Genomic DNA, 20,633 nt, shown 5'->3' with positions numbered 1-20,633 from the left:
CCATTATCATTATCAACTAAAAAGGGAATTTAAATCCATGTTTCATCACAAATTTGTGGAGGCACGCACAGTTTTCGCTTGATCCGCCTTAATGAAACTTCAACAGGATCCAAAGTAGGTTCGGGCGTGTTTTATACGAAGTTCATCAAAACTCTCGGAAAGCACCATACTACATTGACTTGTTTAGTCTTGGGATGGAATGGAATTGGTGCATCTGGTGCTGCTTCTCTCTCTCAGGCCCTTTCAGTCAATACTGCATTAACTCATTTGTACTTTTTTTACGGAATAATGACATTATTGCCTCTGATGTTGCAGGTCTATTTCCCAGGCCCTTTCATTCAATACTTCTCTGGATCATCTGAACTTTAGGTGTAATAGTATTAGCGATTCTTGTGCTCCTACTCTCTCTCAGTCTCTTGCAGCCAATGCTACGTTGACTTAACTGAACTTGTCTGATAACAATATTCATGTGATTCTGGGTGCTGCCAGATGTGGACAGTGAGTCTCAGTTTTCCTGTTTGCCGTAAAGGAAATGAGATTTAAGCTAGGGAATTAGACTTATACCCCATACCCTCTCCCCTTTTTTCAGCTCTTTAGGCCATCACTGACATGACGGATGTAATTAAGCCAGATATAAATTAACGCAATTTACATACGATTTGGAATAAATGAATTCTTCCTGCACCTCACTGAAAAGTTATGTTCAATTTTTTGACTGGGGCGTTTAGATCGCGCCTCTCTTTTTTTACCCTGTCTCGATTTTCTCTGGCCACGGTGTGTCAGACGACGAGATGAGGAACTAGTTAGTACAATCTTCAGTTGCGGACGACAGGCGCGCATCTCAGTCCTCTTTTAGCTGGATGACAATGCTGTCTGATGAAGAGCGTGTTTCTGTACATGTACTAGTTTTCCTTCCCCTTAACGTAAAGCTAAAAATTTAAATGAATGATTGGAAACCTAGGTCGATTAATATTCAATCAAATTTCATTTAGGTTTTTCTTAAATGACTGAGTCGCGTTTATCACGTTATATGCGGTAGATGTTTTCTATTCAGTGTAGTTCGTCTCTTAAGTAAACCAGTCTCTACAGACTCTGAACAGTTAGCATGGTTGTCCTGTGGTTTGACCACAGTTTCAGGGTTCGAAAACGAAAACTGTATTACATTCATTAATTTTCCTACTCGCCTTGTATGTGTACACTTTTGGAGATCATCAACTTTTCTCTCCCTGGCCTCATGAAGCCCTTATCCCAAGTGAAACTGAAACACGAATATCTACGTGCAGCGTAGTCTCCTTCGCAGCCGTTGTCTGGGCTCGTCACGCAACGCTACCTCGTGACGAGCCCAAACAACGGCTGCAAAGGAGACTACGTGCAGCAAGGTTATATTTATTCTCGGTCCCTGAATCAGTGTTTCGCTAGAAGGAAATAAGTGACACTTTCTGAAATTATACCTCAGCAAGGTCATTTTTATTCTTGATCCCTGAATTAGTGATTCACTTGAAGGAAATAAGCGGCACTCTCTGAAATTATACCTCTTGCAGAAATGATTATTTTTACTTGTCCTCTAACAGAATTACGATCTTTTCGTCCAAGTCTTTTTGTCCAAGTCTTTTCTTCCAAAAGTATTTTCACCTAAGTCTGTTCGTTTACTTGTCAAGTCCTTTCTCGAAGCAAATAAATAACTTTTGGAAGGCTAGATAAGGCTATATAAAGAACTTGTTGCGAGCAGCCGCCATTTGGGTATGTCAGACACGTAGTGATGTTGCCTTTTACGCTCAATAGACGCTTAACAACGAGCTTAATATTCCCATTTCTTTCGCGTGAAATAATTAAAAAGCAAGCAAGTTTTTATTTTTGCCACTATTTAATAAAATATCTTGCGTTACAACTTCATTTGGACGAAGAGCCTTGGACGGAAAGACTCTTGGACGAAAAGACATGATACCCTCTGACACAATAGGATGCTTTATACAACAGTTTGTTTCTACGAAACGCAACTTTCTCTTCAGCTGACCACCAACTAATATACTGAGGGCTCATGTTGGCCTTTCGTTTTCTAAATAACCCAAAGAAAAATTGATGAGCTTTTGTCCTGTATCGTAAAATTTAAGGAAAGAGAGTTACATAGGACTTGAGTTATTGTCAGAATCTTTTGCACAAGTTTATCTGTACTCGATTATTTCACAAGGAGCGTGTTTACGAAGCCGTTTGGACATGTCCCCCGTTTCGGGGGTTGAGAAACACGCGTACGACTCGACGTGACTCTCAGTGAGGAGATATTATATTTTGGGTTGAAGAGAGAGGCGAGTATTTGCTGAAATACTTAAAGATGGCTTCGCCTGTGGTTTGTACGTTTCTCTTCAGGTGGATTCTTCCTCTCGTTCTTCTAGGAGGTAGGGACTGATTTTGATAATGATGATTTCGCAACAGCGATCTCATTCTTACACATGCACTTTTCAACCTGAAAATTTTGGGGGACTTCTCGGATATAATTGGCTAAATCGAGTTTCAATTTTCCCATCTTTGTCGAGCCTAAACGTCATTTATTTATTTAAACGATGGAGAAAGATAGCGAAATCCTTCAGCCAACCCGGCAAAGATAGATCTCCTTGATCGAACCTGCTCAGATGGATAAGAATTAAATTCAAATGTCATGAAACCAATGGACTGTGAAAGTCGCTTACTGAGAGAACACATTTGTTTTCTTTATGAAGATTAAACGTATTATTTGTATTATCGAGTCTGTGTCTTTCAACTTCAAAGTATATAAAGCTCTCGACTGATTTATTACCACGAGTATTTTGACGGTGACGTAATTTCTTGGTACTGACAAGTTGGTTTGGCTGTACCAGTCTCTAAACTACCCATTCAACAAAGTATCTTTGGCAGTCTTTCAATTGCATCAGGCCTGGACAATTGAAGCAATCGATACTCGTTGGAAATTGATAGAAATCAATAACAGTTGTTCCATTGTTTTCTGGTTATCAAATTTCTTATGTTGTGAGCGCTGTGAAAGCTGGAATTATCACCAAAAGACATCAATTAGTGTGTTTCGAATTTTCGATATTGTAGTGGCAAAAACTTAATCAAATGTTTTCTCTTGTATTTATTTTATGTGCATAAATTGATCAGTTAGTGTGTTTCGAATTTTCGATATTGTAGTGGCAAAAACTTAATCAGATGTTTTCTCTTGTATTTATTTTATGACTACATAAATTGATCAATAAATTGTTTCTTGTCACATTTGGCTGATGCACAGAATTATTCAAGTTCTTCTTTTTCTAAAATGATTCTTCCCTTGTGTATTTTCAGCTTGTTGTTTCAGATTCAATGGATTCTCTGTTATCTACTTATGCTGCCTGTTAGCAATTCCTCTTCTTCCGAATCCTTCACGAGGTTTGAAAAATATCTTGTTTATTTCCCAAGCTAGTGTTCTGGGAGAGGGGTGGAATGTTGAGGCAATGGGGGGGGGGGGAGAGGACAGGAGAGGGAGGGGTGCTGCGTTTTAGGCAAGAGAGATTATAACTCAGATTCTATACATCATCTTACACGGGGAAGATTATCTCAGTTGTAGTCAAGGCTGTGGTCTAGCAGCAGCCGGTGGCCCTTGGCACCTTACTTTTGCTCCTGGGCAACTCAGGAATTTTAGTTTTTTCAGACAAAGTATATGCTGGGCACCCTGGATTTCACAGTTTCAGAGCACTGGGCTCCACTCAATTTTCCTTAAGCACAGCCTTGGTAGTGTTAGTGGTAAATAGCTCATAGCCAAGTCAAAATGCTTCCCAAAAAAAAAAAAAATACTGTCTATTCTAATAGTTGTAATTTTCAAGGTCTTTTCAATCAATCAATCAATCAATATAAACATATGATATTTATTCACTTCTATAGCTTTTCTCTGATGTAGTAGCTATTTGGGTTTCTTACAAGAATATATATTTATTAAAAACTGGATCATTGGATAATGGAATTCAAGACTTTTTATTGGTTTAGCCATTATGGTATATGAGCCAATATACCATAATCTAATATCTGTACATTGTAACATCCGGTTTCTTCTAACAAAATAAAGTCGAGAAGATTTGTCTAATAATTATCTTGCGGGCGTTTTTTTCAATACAATCATTCCACTCACGCTTGTTGGATATGAGATGATTATAGCCAACTCAGCGCTACCCGCCTTGTTGGCTATCTATCATTTCATATCCAATAAGTGTGAGTGGAATAATTGTTAAGTATATTACAATGTACATGATAAGGAGACATATTGACACGAAAATTGTCAAATTCCAGCAGCTGTTCCTTTGTAGAAACAGATAAAATGAAAATTATACAATGACCACTTGTGGGATCATGCTGCAGTGATAGATAGTATAGTGATAGATAGTGATAGATAGTGATAGATACAGTGGTAGATAGTAAAAATAGGACATGAATATTTCAGTCAAGGAATAAAACTGTGATATAATGTTAGTAACAGTCTTGTGTTTGAATTCTATGTAAACAAGACGAAAAGAAAATTGCTGAATATATTGAACACTAAGTTAAAAACCTACCTTACATATTTTATGGCTTGCCCTCTAGTAGCATCTTTACAATTGCTACCTGTACTTGTTCCCCTTTCTGTGACTTTGATATATAATTTTCAGCAAGATGTTATCATATTGCTCTGTTGCCCTAGAGACTATACTTATAACTTACTGTGTTGATATCAGGATACTTGACAAGGATTTTAATTAGTTATTTCTATCCACAATATATAAACTTTAAAAAAAAAAGAAACTCTTTGCTAACTCAAAATTTGATTTTAATTTGAACAACTTTAGGCCCCACAGGACATTTTCAGAGGACACTTCTCGGCCTATCAGTGTTTGCCTTGATGGCACAGATCATATTCCAGATAGTCTTAGCAGCATTACCACCATATGGACATTTTTTTCCAAACTGTAAGTACAACGAGAGCTGTGTGAGTGTTCTTTACATTAATCCCTTCACACTTAATATCCGAAGGTCAGCATGCATATTCTCTATACTGTTCTCTATACATTTCCTTTGGTATCGACAAAGAGATTTTGTTTATAACAAACAGGAGCTTCTTGAGTGGCTGATCATTTCTTGTATTCTTAAAATCTTAATGTTTGATTCAGTAATGATTATGTAGAGAGAAATTAGATGTTAGTCACTCTAGGGGTCAAAGAGTTAACCCCTAGGAGTGTTCAAAACAGAATTTCTCTAGTGCAGTATCAATAAATTTTCAAGCAAAAAAGTGATAAGGAGCAAGAAAAATAAGAACTGCAGGATGGTGTTTAATTTCATCACCTTCTCAGAGGTAAAGAATAAGAAAAGTCTGAGCTATAATGTAGAGAATGAAAAGATCTTTAGATCTTGATGCCAAAAGGTTTATTTGATTTGTTTTCTATTACCACCAGATTTCATTGTTTTTCTCTGTAATTTGTACAGAATACTAAATGGTAAAGGGATTCAGCTTCATATTTTTGGGTTGATGTATTATGCAATAAATCAATCACTCTTCTCTTCAATGTAGGTTCTACATATGAACAACTTACCAGGCAGATTGGACTCAGCAGGTAAAACATTGGCTCTCACCACTTGACTTTTCTCCCATGTATTTTTTTTAATTTGAATTTGTTGTTGCCCCTATGAAAAGTGGATCTGAGCTTAAGTGGTTTTTTTTTGCTCTGAGTGGACTTTAAGAAAAGTTCCCAAATTCTTGTATTTTGTACATAAATTTATTTTCATATCCAAGGGATGTAAATATGTCATTACACATACCTCAAGTAATAAAACCAACATTTGATTAAAAATGGTGATCTATTGCCTGGATGCAGTTGAAATATCTGTGATGGAGTTATGGTCGTCAGCTGTGTTAAGTTGTCTGAACAAACTTAGATTATTGAGATACACAATATACAACTGTATGTGATTAAGTGCAGACTAGCTTGATAAAGGTGAATTTTTGTTTCAACAGATTTGATGGTGTCTCAGCTCTAGATGTATTCAGAATCATCGCCCCAGACGTGGTGGTCATAGTCGTATCTATAACATGTGTCGTGTGTTGCCGAGGGCTAGTGGATTCCTCTGCTCTACACTCAACAACACCACAGCATATAAGAATTTCATCTGACTCATCCTCGTGGAACAATTTGATGCCATATTTTATTGCTGTTATGTTACTTGCTGGTGGAATAATGCTGCCATCTCTAGCCTCTGCAATATACTTTATAATGTTCCTGATCTTGGGAACAATGTGGGCATGCCATAAGGCAGTTAGATTACGACGAAAGACAGCATTTGCTTCTGTTAGACTAGCTCTGATGGTTTACTCTGGTCTGCATGTTCTGACCTTCTACATGTACCAGTTTCAATTTTTTCAAAAGGCTCTTCCACCTGAAAGTTTACTTGCCAGGTGAGATAATTTATACAGTTACCCACAATAACCTGCAAGCTCTTTCAGAGACCCTGAAACTTGGCTGTTAACACTCACCAAGCCATATCAAAGCCATCTAGGTCTGGTCTACAATTATGAAAAAACAATCATAAGGTTCTTATAAATGGATACTGTACTCTTAACTTCGTGAAGTGATTAACAGGTAACATCTCCTTAAAATATCTTTACATTTTCTGGAAAACAAGTGATAAGAATACTCAAAATTATCAGGTAGAAGTTGTTATCTTGATCTTTGTGTGTAACACTAAATTCTCATCACCACATGTAATTTACAAGGAAGTATTAAGTAGCTAGAGGGGAAATTTAACAATCAGATCGTGAAAGTTAAAGGCCATAAATTGGTCTGTAATTTTGATAACGACTTGTTATGAAATAAATTCCATTTGGCCCTGGGATGATAGTCAAGCAAAGAAATGGGCCTCACAGATCAACTGCAATTTAACCCTTTAACTTCCAAGATCTGATTGTTAATTGTCCCCTCTGGTTGCTACACATTTCCTTTCAACTTTATATAATTATGGAGAATTTGGTGTTACATCAAGACAGCAACTGCTATCTGATAAGTTTGAGTATTCTTATAACCTCTTTGCTGCATAGTGTAGGAATATTAGAAGGAGAAATTCAATGTCAATCACTTGTGGGAGTTAAAAGGTTGATCAATTGCAGAAAAGAAGTCTGAAAAAAATTCAGGCTTTGACAAGATTTGAACCTGTGCCTCCCAGGTACTACATGTACACTGTAACAGTAACTGTAGTTCAGTGCTCACAAGCATTAGTGAGTAAATACATGTAAATGTTTGTGGATCTCTATGTAAACTGATGTATTGCATTTCTCTTTGTTGTTGTTCTCTAATAGATTATTTGGCCTTGTGGGAATAATATACACAGACTGTAGTGCTCCTTTAGTACTTCATGTAAGACCTCTCTTGGACTGGCCTCAGTGTGCTTCTCCTGGGGTGATTTTGACACTTTATTGGCTTCTAGCAACAGAGACACGATACTACTTCATACATGTAAGCTATATTGTTTTTTTAGCATGATTACATTTGTAAAAATTTATGCTTAGAGCTACATTGTTCCTTTGAAAATTTTGAAGTTTCCTTTTCTAGCATAACTACATTTTGATCAGAAGCCATATCAAAAAGTCTACTCTAGTGATAACACATTCAAGTAATTTAGCTTTGGTTGTCAATCTGTTGGCTATTGTTGCAAACACTCCTTTTTGAGGGCTAATCTAATGCAGATGATCAGGCTACATGATTATCTGTTACTGTGGAGTTCAAACCACTTGTTATACTGCATGCACATCCACTTCTCTTTTTCATTCTCCCTGTACACACTGTACTGCTTGATTTATCATCACATTTTCTTTCAGATTGTAGTGGCACAATTGTAGTGTCTATTAAAATTTCTTGCTTGGCCCTCGCTATTTTATTCACAGTGCATAACAGTTTTATTCGGTTTTTTTATTTTTTATTTTCAAGAGAGGTAATTAATAAGTAATCAGTGTTCTCATCAATGATCTTAATTTGGTTTTTAATGAACAGGACAGTGGATCAAGATATGAAAGCCAAACACATTGGTGGGATCCAAGGACCTGGCCTCAGTCCTACTCAGCTGAGAGACAGGTAAAAGCCTTTCACTGTGATATAAGAAATTGGTTCCTTTTTGTATGCTATGATTAGTATCCACAATTGCATTTATAGCTGAAACTGAATGCAGCTAGGGGATTGCTGCATCAAAAAGTTGCAGATAATTGCAATGAGAGGGTATCATATTAGGGATAGGGAATGTCCATCATAAACAGAATGTTATAAACTGTCTGGGTATTGTGTCTCGTTTTTCAGGTTTAAATGGAGACTTTAGCATAATGCCTACTGGCACCCTTACAACTGAGATTGTTCAGACTGTTTTGTTAGCTTTTTTTAGTATTATTTTCTCATATTTTCCCAATGCCCTAGTGAGTGATCAATTGATAATAATTTATAAAGTTTTTTGCAGGTAGATGTGGTCAGGGCCCTTTTCAGAACTAACCCTTACCTCTATTTTGGGCAAAAAAATTTTTCTGAGTCAGGACCAAAACATACTTAACCCATAAAATTAAATTCTATTGATTTTGTAATTACTCATCAACACTTAATTATAAATAGCTGCAATTTTTTATCATTGAAGCAAAAGAAAGGATTTGCATGAAACTAATAACTGATACAGGTTTGTGTTTACAACTGTTTGTTGTTCACTTCTGTTCTGTAGGCTCTTATGGTGGGGCGCCAAACCAACTACAATACTTTGGGGCCTGTTCCTGAGAACATAGTCACTGAGGAGCCAATTCAACCAATTCAAGAACCTTATGAGTACCCAGGAGTGCAGGGAACACTGGGAAGCATCATGATGTTTCTCATGAGACAAAGCTACATTGCAGCTCTTATCATTATGATGGTAACCTCCAATCGTAGTTTGACTTCTGTGTAGTGATTCTTATGTGTATTTTTTTTTTTTTTGCTATGTCTTTTCTTTTTTAAATTTTAGCCAAGATTCTATCAAGTTAGTAGTTTCTAAAGGAAACTGTTTTCCTGCTTGGTGGACAAGTGGTAGACATGTGTGACACTTTAAATCAGGTCAACACGTACTCAGGCAAAAATTGCTATAAGCTGAAGTACTTAGCAGTAGTCTTTCTTTTAGGTAAATTTAGTGTTACCCTGAGATCACATGCAAGTATTTCTTATGTTGATGCTTAAATGGAACAGGGGACTCTCTATTTAAGAGTGGGGAGGGTGGAGAAGAAAAAAAAGGGCCTATGGGAAGTTGAATCCCTATCAGAGCGAGGAGGTTGTGACATTGTCAAGATCGTCACTTAAGATAATGATTTTTTGCAATCTGATGGTAAGAAATTGTATTGAATATGCCGTATGTATTTTGTTCCCCTCAAGAGCGTACTCTGCAGTAACTTTTGGTTTTTTAGGAGAGTTTAAATGGTAGTATAAGAGGGGTGTGATTGCATCATTGTAAGCAATGCACATTTTGATTTTTTGATTTGTTTGTTTTTTGTTGAAAGGCTTGGAGTATTACTTACCATTCTTGGTTGACATTTGTCCTCTTATTGTGGGCGTGTCTGATCTGGATCACCCCATTTGCTCGTTGGTTTTGTATGGTGTCATCACCTGGACTTGTCATCTATGCTGAGTTACTTCTCCTTGTACAATATGTGTATGGCCTTCAGCTCACTAATGATGAGCTGCCACTTCAAGATCCTACAGGAACATTCGATTATTCTGAACTTGGGCTGAAGAAGTGGGAATTCCCATGTTTACACCTTGGTGCTCAGGCAAGAAATTCCCTTTAAGGATAGGCATCATTTAAAGTTGAATTTAACTTACTTCATTTTGAATAAAAAGCTAATAAATTCTAGTACGGGTATGTCTTGAGAGTGCAGCTTATCAAAGATAATATCAAAAGGCATTGAGAACCAAAAAAGTGGCCCAGGAGCCATCTTCTCTGATCTATAACTTGCCTTACATCCTGCAAATTAAACAGACAGCTATGGTACATGTATCTCTCACAATTACATATACCAAGTTTCGCTGCATTCACAGGAGTGGTTGGTTTTATATATTTTTGCTTTATTGTTGGTGAAGATCAATATCATACCGCTATTTTAGTTTAGAAATACAGTTCAATAAATGGCTACTTATCCGTTGTGGCAATTGAAGCAATCATTTTAACCTGCCACGTTTCAGCTCTAGTTAAACTCTTTGTTTTTGTTTGTTTTGCAAAGGTTTTTCCTCTCAGCGCTCTATCTGCACTGCACACTTTAACAGTTGAAGCACTATTGCATAACATTCTTGCCTTTATTTGAAAGTGGGTTTCAACTGCAGTTTATTTTCATGTTCCTCAGACTCTCTTCACCTGGGTGTTCTGGGTGACGTTAAGACAGCATATCAGAGAGAAGAAACTGAAGAGAAGGGAAAGAGAAAATGAAGAATCTATGCCACTGAGAAACCTGGCTCATCCATTTTTGAGGGCACTTCGGAAGATGTGTAAGTACATTGAACTAAAAAAAAAGATAAAATGGAAACTAAGTTGAAATTGAAAAAAAAAGTGTATCACTGAATGAAGCTTTATCTTGGATGGAACATTTTATATCATTACAGCTTACTTATTACAACCGTTAGTGGTAATAAGACAACATAAAGTAAAACTAATTTATACATTAAAAGCACTGGACAATCTTCACATTAAATGCCAATCTAAAAACACGAGTTCCTAGGCAAGACATAAATCTGCTAAATAAATTAAATGTTTTCTTCCATATTTTAGCTTAAGTTTAAACTTTTTAACAAATAGTGTTTGTCAGTAACTAAGTAAACATAGTCTCCAAACACTTTTGAGATTCTCATAAACATCAGAGTTGAGTTATTACCACTCTCAGCTCATATTAAATAAAATTATAATAACTATTAATAACTTTTTCTCCTAAAAACTTAAAATTCTGTTTGGTTGTTTTTCTAAAGCCTCCATGGAGCCATTATCCTCCTCAGGTAAAGTGTAAAGGAATGAATCAAATTTAACCCAGTATTATTACAATTTTATGGTATTAATCAACCAACCATTATCTTATGTCTAAAGTTTAATTATCCCCCTATTAGAGAGAAACAAGTTAATGAGTAAATACATGAAATAAATGAATTGATAATAAAATTAATTAAACCCTAAAATTAATCAATAAAATAATTGATACTTGCCCTTTAACTTTTGCAAAATTCTCTGTGATGGCAATCAATATTTATGATAACTGTACTTGTTTAAATTTATGTGCACAACTAACCTTATCATTGTAAATTTAAAGACCTAATTTAATTTGGTTTATGTGCAAGCACACTTGTTTCTCTTTCATTTCTTATCGTACAATTTTGTGATAAATTAAAAAAAGTTGTAAAAGCATGATGTTTGTTCACCTTTTGAGTATTTTGGCACTGCTCTCGTTTTTGATACATATCAACATAAAATCAAGAACTTATTATTCTTGAAGAGTGACTGAAGATAATTTGTTGACTACCCTTGTAATAAAACTCACAACATAATTTTTATCTTTCCTAAACTGAACTGAATCGAGGAACATTTTCATATTTTGCACCTCTGTCAATTTGGCTTCTTCGCTCCTTTTTTTTTTTTTTTTTTGATTAACAAAGCAACATATTTTTCATGCATTTGCATGTAATCTGGCAGGTGTATTGAATGCTAGATATGATAGAGTGACATTAATCAGCAGTTTTTCCAATTATTGATGTGGATCCAAAAATTTCTCTTTAAGCTGATGGTTCGGAGGATGGTCACTCTTTGGATCCTAAAGCATCTGACGATGCCAAAGCACTCATGATGTGGGTTAAATCAGTGCTCGCAAAGTACTGGATTCTACTATGCTGTGGTGCATTCCTATTGGTTGGTTTGCAGAATGAGGTGTCAGTCTATCAGATTGGATATATGGCAATATTCCTCTTCATATTAATTTGTTATCAGGTGATTATTAAAAACTAGATCATTGGATAATGCAATTCAAGACTTTTTATTGGCTTAGCCATTATGGTATATCAGCCAATGTATCATAATCTACAAATATGGTAAGCGTACATATCAGCTTAAAATTAAAAGGGAGCTAAAAATTTAATAAAATTTAATAATTTAAGTTAACATTTTTAATAAAACAATTATTCCACTCGCGCTTGTTGGATATGATATGATTATAGCCAACTTGGCGTTACGCACCTCGTTGGCTACCTATCATCTCATATCCAACGCACGCTCGTGGAATAATTGTTAAATGGACCATACATATCAATTATTTTTCAGAATAAGAAATAGTTTATTTGTATCTTAATGCAAACCTCCCACATTACCCTACTTTGTATTTAAAAGCTGTTTCAAGACGTAGTTTGTAACACTTTCTTTTGGTTTGTATCATAAAAAATCTTTTACTTAGATCTAAATCTTAAGTTCATGTAATTAGCAATGCTGAGTGCACTTGGAATTGTCCTGCAGTGGAGCTCAGAAAAACAGCGAAAAGCCGAAAGAGGCTTTGAAGGGACTAAAAGTGTTTCCACTCGATGCTTTGCCGGAGGCAAAATGGAGGCACAAGGGCAAATACTAGAATCGGTGACCAATTATGCCTGTTACCCTAGAAAATTCTATCAGCCCAAAAAACATTTTTGGGTTTCATACAGATGTCTAGCTACTGTACATACAGTATGTAATATGATGTCCCAGTTGTGCAGTACAGTACTCCCATTGGAAGCCTGGAGATGAAAAGTGTCGTTTTATAAATATGGATGAAGTTTATTCTTGGTTTAAATCATGCTATTCTTTGTTAGTGGGTGTGGTAGGGTACGAGAAAAAGTCTGAAATAAGGAAAGTTATATTTAAACCACAGATGACTTTGCACCTCTAAGTAATCAGCTAATATGAAATATTCAATGTATATATGCGTGTTACCCTGCCTGTTACATTGTATCTGATTTATCATCACGGGTTTATTACGAATCAACTTAACGGCCTGCTCCCAGTTGGCTTGTTAGCTCAATTGGTAGAGTGCTGCACTAGTATCGCAGAGGTCAGTGGTTCGAATCCCGTACAGGCCTGATTTTTTTTTTTTTTTTTTTTTTTTCAGGTCTGATTTTTGCTATTGCATAAATAGCGCTCTCTACTGTGAAAGATCGTGTATCATACGTAATATGAAATATTGTAAGAAATAGACAACTTTTTTGAGAGACATGTTTGGGCATGCTTATGCCATCTTCAATCAATAAGTAACAGAACGTGAGTAAATATATAACAGACAAGTAGATGAATAACATGTTTACAGTATGATGTAATACAAAAGGGAGTACTAATTACAACGTGACACCAAACGTCAAAGGTGTGAACTAAAACGCCAGAAAAGTGTTATATAATGCTGTAATTGTTTGTAAGTTCAGGTTTGATCTTATTTATATAAAAAGCTTTTTTGAGTTTTAAATCAATTGAGTTGTTAGCAGAATCCAAAATACTAAAGAAAGAAAGGGAGTATTTGTTCTTACAAGGAGACGCGTTGAAGTGCTTAAAAATATTCGAGTTTTGGTGTCACGTTGTAAAAAGGGTATGTTAGGTTTGGTGTCACGTTGTAAAAAGGGTATGTGATGTTTGGTGTCACGTTGTAAAAAGGGTATGTGATGTTTGATGTCACGTTGTAATTAGTACCCGCTTTTGTAGTACATCATACTGTAAATATTTTATTTATCTACTTGTCTGTTATATAATTACTCACGTTCTGTTACTCATTGATTGAAGATGGCATAAGCATGCCGAAACATGTCTCTCAAAAAATTTGTCTATTTCTTACAATATTTATCATACTAGCTACTACTACGACCTTATAGTAATATGAAATAATAAAAAAAAATGATGGCTTTTCTTTCTTCTCTTTTTTTTTTTTTTTTCGAAGATATCCATTGCTACGTGGAGATTAATCCTTCGCCCCCTGTGGTGGGTGATGGTGATTTATTCAATCTGTATCTTGTTACTTATCTACACATACCAGTTTGACAACATGCCAGTTTACTGGCATAATGCTACTGGACTGTCAGATCAATGGTAAGTGCAAACCTGTTGGCCTGTCTGGACAAGCAATGACTCCACTTTATCATTTTGTTATTCATTATTATTTAGCAACATCTTGTTTTCTGCAATTTGACCTTTGCATTATACAAAGAACCACTTGAAAAAGTATTTTTAGCAATGGTATACGACTTGTTTTAGTACTGACAATTAATCTGCATAACTTTATCCATACTATAATACTATGTAGACAATCTCCAACACTGGCAGTTCTGTCCCTAGATTGCTATTGCAAATTTAAAAAAAGTACTTGATTTATTTCCAACAACAAAGTGTCCCTCCCACAAGACGGCGAATGTTCTGTATTTAGAACTCCCGTCCTTTTTTCTTTCTTTCTTTTTTCACTGGGCTGCTCGACTTGACCAAAATTTGCAGTGTGATAAGGGTGCATAATTATTTTAAAAGGAAAAATTTCCTTAGATTATGATTTTTGTTTGCTGCATTGTTCACCAACAATTAACGTTCGCCTATCGTCATCATGTTTCTTAACAGGTTATACAACCTTGGACTTCGTCAACATACAAAAGCCAGCCTTTTGTTAGAGCTTCTCACTCCTACAGCCTTTTCAATCATCATTGTTATACAACTTCATTTCTTCCATCGTCCGTTTCTGGCCATGATTGATCTAAAAGTGCGAAATAATTCTACCATGCACCACTCCTCCGCCAGAGGAGCCGTTGACCCATATGTTTCACCATCAACTTCTCAACAAGATGGTGCCGGGCCATCAGGCAGTGCTCGAGGGACTAGGCCGATTACCCAGAAGTCTTTATTGGTCGTGGCACTCATCAAGATAGTGAACTTTTACAATGACCTGACTGTGTTTCTTTGGAGGGTAGGGGAGCTACACATGTTGAAGCTTGTCAATTTGACGCTGATTTGTGTGGTGCTTCATCAGGTTAGAGTTCTGTTTTTTTACGATATTATGCTGATTGTAAGGTTAAAAGCTATTTCTTTTTGCGATTTTATTATCACTCTGAAACAGCGCAATAGTTCTCGGAAGGTATGCAACATGACTGAGGGAAGTGTGAAATACATAGTACATTATACATTCACATAAATGCAGCCGATAGTTTTTATCGCAACGGATATCTGAAAGGAGAAACAAACAAAGTGGATTCACGTAATCCTCCAATCACAACTTAAGAAAATCACCCTTAAAACTCCCCTGAAACAGCGCAGTAATGTGACATGATTGAGGGAGGTGTAAAACACGCAGTCCATGATAACTGCACAACTCCACAGTTCACACGTTTATGAAAAGTACCGGAAATTGGGGAATCAATCAAATGTATGGAAACTACTCTAACTTAAAGCTTTTTGCAGCCGTTTCCTTTAGACTGCGTTACAGTATGAGACAGCTATCTAATCGGCCAGTCACCCACTCGGCGAAATAAGGAACAGAGGATTTTGAATGATCCACTCTCTTTTTGAAGAGAAATAGAAAAAAAGTGTTAGACTTAGTTAATAGTTAATTTGGTGATTTGTGCTGTTTCAATTTTCTGGTCTTTTCGCATACAAACACCAATTGTCTTTGTTTACCCGTCGTGCGTTATTTTCTTTTAGGTCTGTGCTATCAACGCAGTGATTATCATTCTGCTTGGTATCTCTATGCCATCGCATCTTCTTCAGAGAGCCTTATCTTACTGTTTTCTGATATGGAGCTCGCTTGTTATTCTAAGTAAAATGGTTTATCAGCTGAGATTTGTACAAGCCGACTTATTTCAACACAACTGTACAGACCAGGTAAGCTTGTGTGCTAGGAACAATAACGTTTGAAAGTAGCTGACGCCTTCTGACGCCGAATGAACTTGGGAGCGTAATCTTTCGTTGCAACGAAGAGGGAGTTATTTCAATGATACGAAAAAAGAAAAGCTATGATGCGCGAATATGAGCAAAAGTGTGGGCACGAGAGAAACGACGAGAGCAGGCAAAGAATAGAAATTGAAAAGCAATTTCTTTGACAACAACAGCCGACGTTTGTCGCTCGCCCTTTCGACCCTGTCTTTTGGTTGATAGCTTGGAACAGGCTGTGCTTTATTGTGAAAATCTTGTCAAGTATAGCTGGATTGAATCAGTCCGGCATAAAGTAGAGCTCGCAAAGTAGAGATTTCAAAAAGCATGTTTGGATCCTTTTTATCTTCCTGTTCTCTTTGTCCTCAGACCCTGCCTCGACCGTCCTCTTTTAATCATTTTATCAACAATGCATTGTGGGTTGGCTTTTACAAGACAGATAACATCTCAGAAGACATAAAGGTAATGAACACGTGTATCACGTTTTAATATATGCCCGAACTGATCATTACGCCCTCTGTCTCTATGACTGATTGTAGCCTAAGATCTATTAGCCCAGACGCACGGCCGACGTCTCAGAAAATTGTTTTCTCTGTTCTTTCTTTTCACAAGAGTTATTAACCCTTTAGTTCCCATAGGTGACCAAAACAGAATTTCTCATTACTGTATCAATACAACATCAAGCAGATAAGTGATGAGAATTGAAAAAATTTATTAATCTGGGTATTATATTATTAGTTGATTCAATACCAAATTCTCCAAACTATCATCATAAGAATTGTATGGCAGACAGTAAGGAGAATTACTCATGAGATCTTGAGAGTGAAAGGGTTAAAGATGGTCTTGTTTGTAATATTTTTTTGTAGGGATACCTGCTGATCGTGATAGTTATTGTGTTGCACGCTGTCATCAAACATCATCAGGTAGGCGAAGGGGTTCCATCAGAAGAACACCTCTCTCCTTGGTTTCTTCTTTTGTTTATTTCATTTTGTCTTTCATTTGTTTGCTGTACTAATGTTTGCTAACCTGCTTAATGGATTGTCTCATGAACGTCCTAAATAAAAATCTTTTCCGACAGAAACTGTACCGTTGGAGAAATAATTTGAAAGAACCAGATGCCGGAATTTTGTTTCCGGGAATAACCAGACCCGATGCCGATGAAGGATTTGTGAATTGTATTAAATATTTGTTCAACAAATTTTTCTTCCACTTTGGTTGGGAGGTAAGTTTACGTCAAATCTTTATTATTATTATTATCAGTTATTAGGAAGTCTGATGCTGTATTTCACAATGTAGATCGCGCTGTAGATCGCGTTTTGACGGCTGTTTACCGCTTGTATCGGATGTAAGGCCAAGTAGAGATTTTTGGATATGCATGACTATCTTGTCACTGTTTTCAGGTTTGCTTGGTTATGATCGTAATAAACATGGCTGTGCGTTGTGACATCACTTCAGTGGTATATGCTATATGGCTAGGGACCTTTTTGGTACTGGGCCGACAGAACTGCTCGATTGTGTGGCCTGTTTATGTGGGCTTCCTGGCGGTGCTCCTTCCTCTGCAGTATCTTTTAGTTTTGGGATGGCCTCCAGCACTGTGCTTGGGTAAGAAACATAGTTCTTTTTGAGGATTAAACTTTATTTGAGGATTAAACTTTATCGATGGATTACTAGTATCGGTTCGTGGCGCTGTCCTTAGTCTGTTAAAGTTAAATATCTGTTTTGTACTTCAGTGGTTTCAGTAGTTTCATTTTTGCTGCTCTCTAAACATTTACACCTCAATTTAACCGCCAGGCTATCTCCTTTTTTCATATTTCCATTTGGATTTATGTTTATCCTGAGCTGTAGTGTGAGAACCGCACTAAACCACAATGAACCTGGCAATAGCCTAACTTAGTAAAGACAGCTCTCTGTAGCTCGGTGGCAGAACATCGGAGCGTGGAATGCGAATATTTCTGGCAAGATCGTGCATTTTAATTCATTAAGCCGTTAAATCTGCTGTCAGGCGTTAAGACCTTTTATAAGCCGTGGTCAACTTGACTTGCTTAAATTGCCTTTCTTTGTGTGTACCTAAATAAATTTCTAAACGTGGCCATATTTTCCTCCCGATATAGCTTATCCCTGGACCAATGCGTTGAAGCCCAACCTCGTTCATTGGCTGTATTTAACCGATGTCAAGCTCCCTCCCGACCCTAAGTGTCTTTTAGGTAAGACTTAGAGTAAACTTCTTTTGTCGTGTGTCACGTTTGTTGGATTTGGCTTAACTTTCCTGTCACAATATATTTTTTTCCCTGAGACTGTTGCTGATTATTATCACTTTGTCGTGCAATGTGGCGTCTTTTGCGGGCTTAGAAGGAGATTTGGCAAGCTGTCTTTTAGGTAAGACTTAGAGTAAACTTCTTTTGTCGTGTGTCACGTTTGTTGGATTTGGCTTAACTTTCCTGTCACAATATATTTTTTTCCCTGAGACTGTTGCTGATTATTATCACTTTGTCGTGCAATGTGGCGTCTTTTGCGGGCTTAGAAGGAGATTTGGCAAGCTCAATGTATTTTAACCCGCTCGCATTCTTGGATGATTTTTGTTGTCATGTTTCATTTTGTGTGTGTGTGTGTGTGTGTGTGTGTGTGTGTGTGTGTGTGTGTGTGTGTGTGTGTGTGTGTGTGTGTGTGTGTGTGTGTGTGTGTGTGTGTGTGTGTGTGTGTGTGTGTGTGTGTGTGTGTGTGTGTGTGTGTGTGTGTGTGTGTGTGTGTGTGTGTGTGTGTGTGTGTGTGTGTGTGTGTGTGTGTGTGTGTGTGTGTGTGTGTGTGTGTGTGTGTGTGTGTGTGTGTGTGTGTGTGTGTGTGTGTGTGTGTGTGTGTGTGTGTGTGTGTGTGTGTGTGTGTGTGTGTGTGTGTGTGTGTGTGTGTGTGTGTGTGTGTGTGTGTGTGTGTGTGTGTGTGTGTGTGTGTGTGTGTGTGTGTGTGTGTGTGTGTGTGTGTGTGTGTGTGTGTGTGTGTGTGTGTGTGTGTGTGTGTGTGTGTGTGTGTGTGTGTGTGTGTGTGTGTGTGTGTGTGTGTGTGTGTGTGTGTGTGTGTGTGTGTGTGTGTGTGTGTGTGTGTGTGTGTGTGTGTGTGTGTGTGTGTGTGTGTGTGTGTGTGTGTGTGTGTGTGTGTGTGTGTGTGTGTGTGTGTGTGTGTGTGTGTGTGTGTGTGTGTGTGTGTGTGTGTGTGTGTGTGTGTGTGTGTGTGTGTGTGTGTGTGTGTGTGTGTGTGTGTGTGTGTGTGTGTGTGTGTGTGTGTGTGTGTGTGTGTGTGTGTGTGTGTGTGTGTGTGTGTGTGTGTGTGTGTGTGTGTGTGTGTGTGTGTGTGTGTGTGTGTGTGTGTGTGTGTCTGTGTGTGTGTGTGTGTGTGTGTGTGTGTGTGTGTGTGTGTGTGTGTGTGTGTGTGTGTGTGTGTGTGTCTTTATCTCAATACCCTCCAGAGGGATAAAAATGATAATACAGTTTATGTTCTTGGGCATAAATATGTTTTGGGCCCTTGTCAGAACTCTCGCCTAGCGGCTCGGGCCACAATGACTCTTCTTCAGGCCCAAGACACATTCATACCCACGAACATAAACTGTATTGCTCCATTACAATGGACGCTACTCTTTGAGGTTAACTGTCTGGTTCTTTTCCTGCTTGGGACATCGAAGTTTGCCTCGATTCCAATCGAATGACTTTTGACTGATAATGCGTGGTTTTATTTTCAGGTGATTTCTTCCAACTGCTATTCGCCTGTTGTCAAGAAAACGTGTTTTCTATCGAGCGTTTCAAACGATCAACTGAGCAAGCTTCTTCAGGTTCAGGTTTGAATTCCAAAAGGCGAGGAAGCCGCGGAAAAACTGTCACTCCAGACTTTATGTGGAACATAACTTGGCTCGACTTTGTTAAGGTAGATTTTTATTCATCTACTTGACGTTTTCTTGGATTAGTAGTCAGTTATCAGCCCTCGTAAACATTGGTGAACAACAACAAAACAATGTTCTCCGTTAGGAAAAACAAAGAAAACCTTACTTTCGTCAACTGCGCCATCACGATCAGTGTATCACACGGCTTGAGTCAATGACATACCACTATTCCCCAGGTCCCGTGCAACACTTTGCATTTTATTTTTACGCAATGGCTGGCAGTAATTATGGGTGCGAATGTTTTCCGACCCCGCACTTCGAACACCTCCCCTCCCGAAAACCTCCCCCCCCCCATCCCCCCCGCTCAGCTATTGAAATGGCAGCCTAATGTAAGACACAACTTTTATCAAACTACACCTGCCGCTCTACACAGAAAGTATCTGTTAACTTTATCATCGCAGGTGTTCGTATTTCAACACATGTACTGGGTGACTTTAGCCGTTGTATACATCACAGTGCAAAGCACCATCAGCATTTTCAACTTTGGTTTTATTTTGTGGTGTTTCTTCTTCCTGTGGCACGGCCAAGCGCTCTACCTTCAGCCGAGAACAAGACTGTTCATACTTTGGAAGATCTTCATAGGTTACAATTACTTCACACTTTTGGCTAAAGTTTGTCTACAGGTAAAAAGACCCTCTTTGTTTGTGTGGAAACTTTGCTAGCATTAATGACTGCGAACCTTGTAAATTATTTTGGAAGTTTTCCTAGATTTCATGGTCGTGAGAAGTCTCTGACAATCCAAAGAACTGAATTTTTCCGTACCCTCCTTCAAAAGGATCGCGGATGAAATTTCGTTCTCCGT

General features: G+C 37.5%; 1 protein-coding gene across 3 annotated transcripts in view; it reads left to right on the top strand.

Annotated features, from left to right (window-relative positions):
• The first annotated feature begins 2,043 nt into the window (after nt 1-2,043).
• LOC111335869 (piezo-type mechanosensitive ion channel component 1-like) overlaps nt 2,044-20,633 on the top strand; it is a 32,808-nt gene continuing 14,218 nt past the window's right edge. Inside the window, exons 1-22 of one of the 3 annotated variants that reach the window (XM_088755353.1) lie at nt 2,044-2,393; nt 3,313-3,396; nt 4,824-4,943; nt 5,543-5,585; nt 5,987-6,424; nt 7,322-7,478; nt 8,013-8,093; nt 8,719-8,904; nt 9,521-9,790; nt 10,361-10,502; nt 10,977-11,003; nt 11,777-11,982; nt 13,940-14,088; nt 14,605-15,010; nt 15,679-15,858; nt 16,276-16,368; nt 16,773-16,829; nt 16,985-17,128; nt 17,307-17,508; nt 18,018-18,110; nt 19,634-19,815; nt 20,233-20,454. In XM_088755353.1, coding sequence (XP_088611479.1) covers nt 2,330-2,393; nt 3,313-3,396; nt 4,824-4,943; nt 5,543-5,585; nt 5,987-6,424; nt 7,322-7,478; nt 8,013-8,093; nt 8,719-8,904; nt 9,521-9,790; nt 10,361-10,502; nt 10,977-11,003; nt 11,777-11,982; nt 13,940-14,088; nt 14,605-15,010; nt 15,679-15,858; nt 16,276-16,368; nt 16,773-16,829; nt 16,985-17,128; nt 17,307-17,508; nt 18,018-18,110; nt 19,634-19,815; nt 20,233-20,454 — 3,546 coding nt within the window. In that variant the 5' untranslated portion in view covers nt 2,044-2,329. The remainder of the gene's footprint in view (nt 2,394-3,312; nt 3,397-4,823; nt 4,944-5,542; nt 5,586-5,986; nt 6,425-7,321; nt 7,479-8,012; nt 8,094-8,718; nt 8,905-9,520; nt 9,791-10,360; nt 10,503-10,976; nt 11,004-11,776; nt 11,983-13,939; nt 14,089-14,604; nt 15,011-15,678; nt 15,859-16,275; nt 16,369-16,772; nt 16,830-16,984; nt 17,129-17,306; nt 17,509-18,017; nt 18,111-19,633; nt 19,816-20,232; nt 20,455-20,633) is intronic. The other 2 variants (XM_088755355.1, XM_088755354.1) reach the window with 2 other exon arrangements.

This window comes from Stylophora pistillata, chromosome 3 (genome assembly GCF_964205215.1).
Source record: "Stylophora pistillata chromosome 3, jaStyPist1.2, whole genome shotgun sequence".
In the NCBI taxonomy this organism is placed as follows: Eukaryota; Metazoa; Cnidaria; class Anthozoa; order Scleractinia; family Pocilloporidae; genus Stylophora; species Stylophora pistillata.
This window is presented reverse-complemented; position numbering and strand designations above follow the sequence as displayed.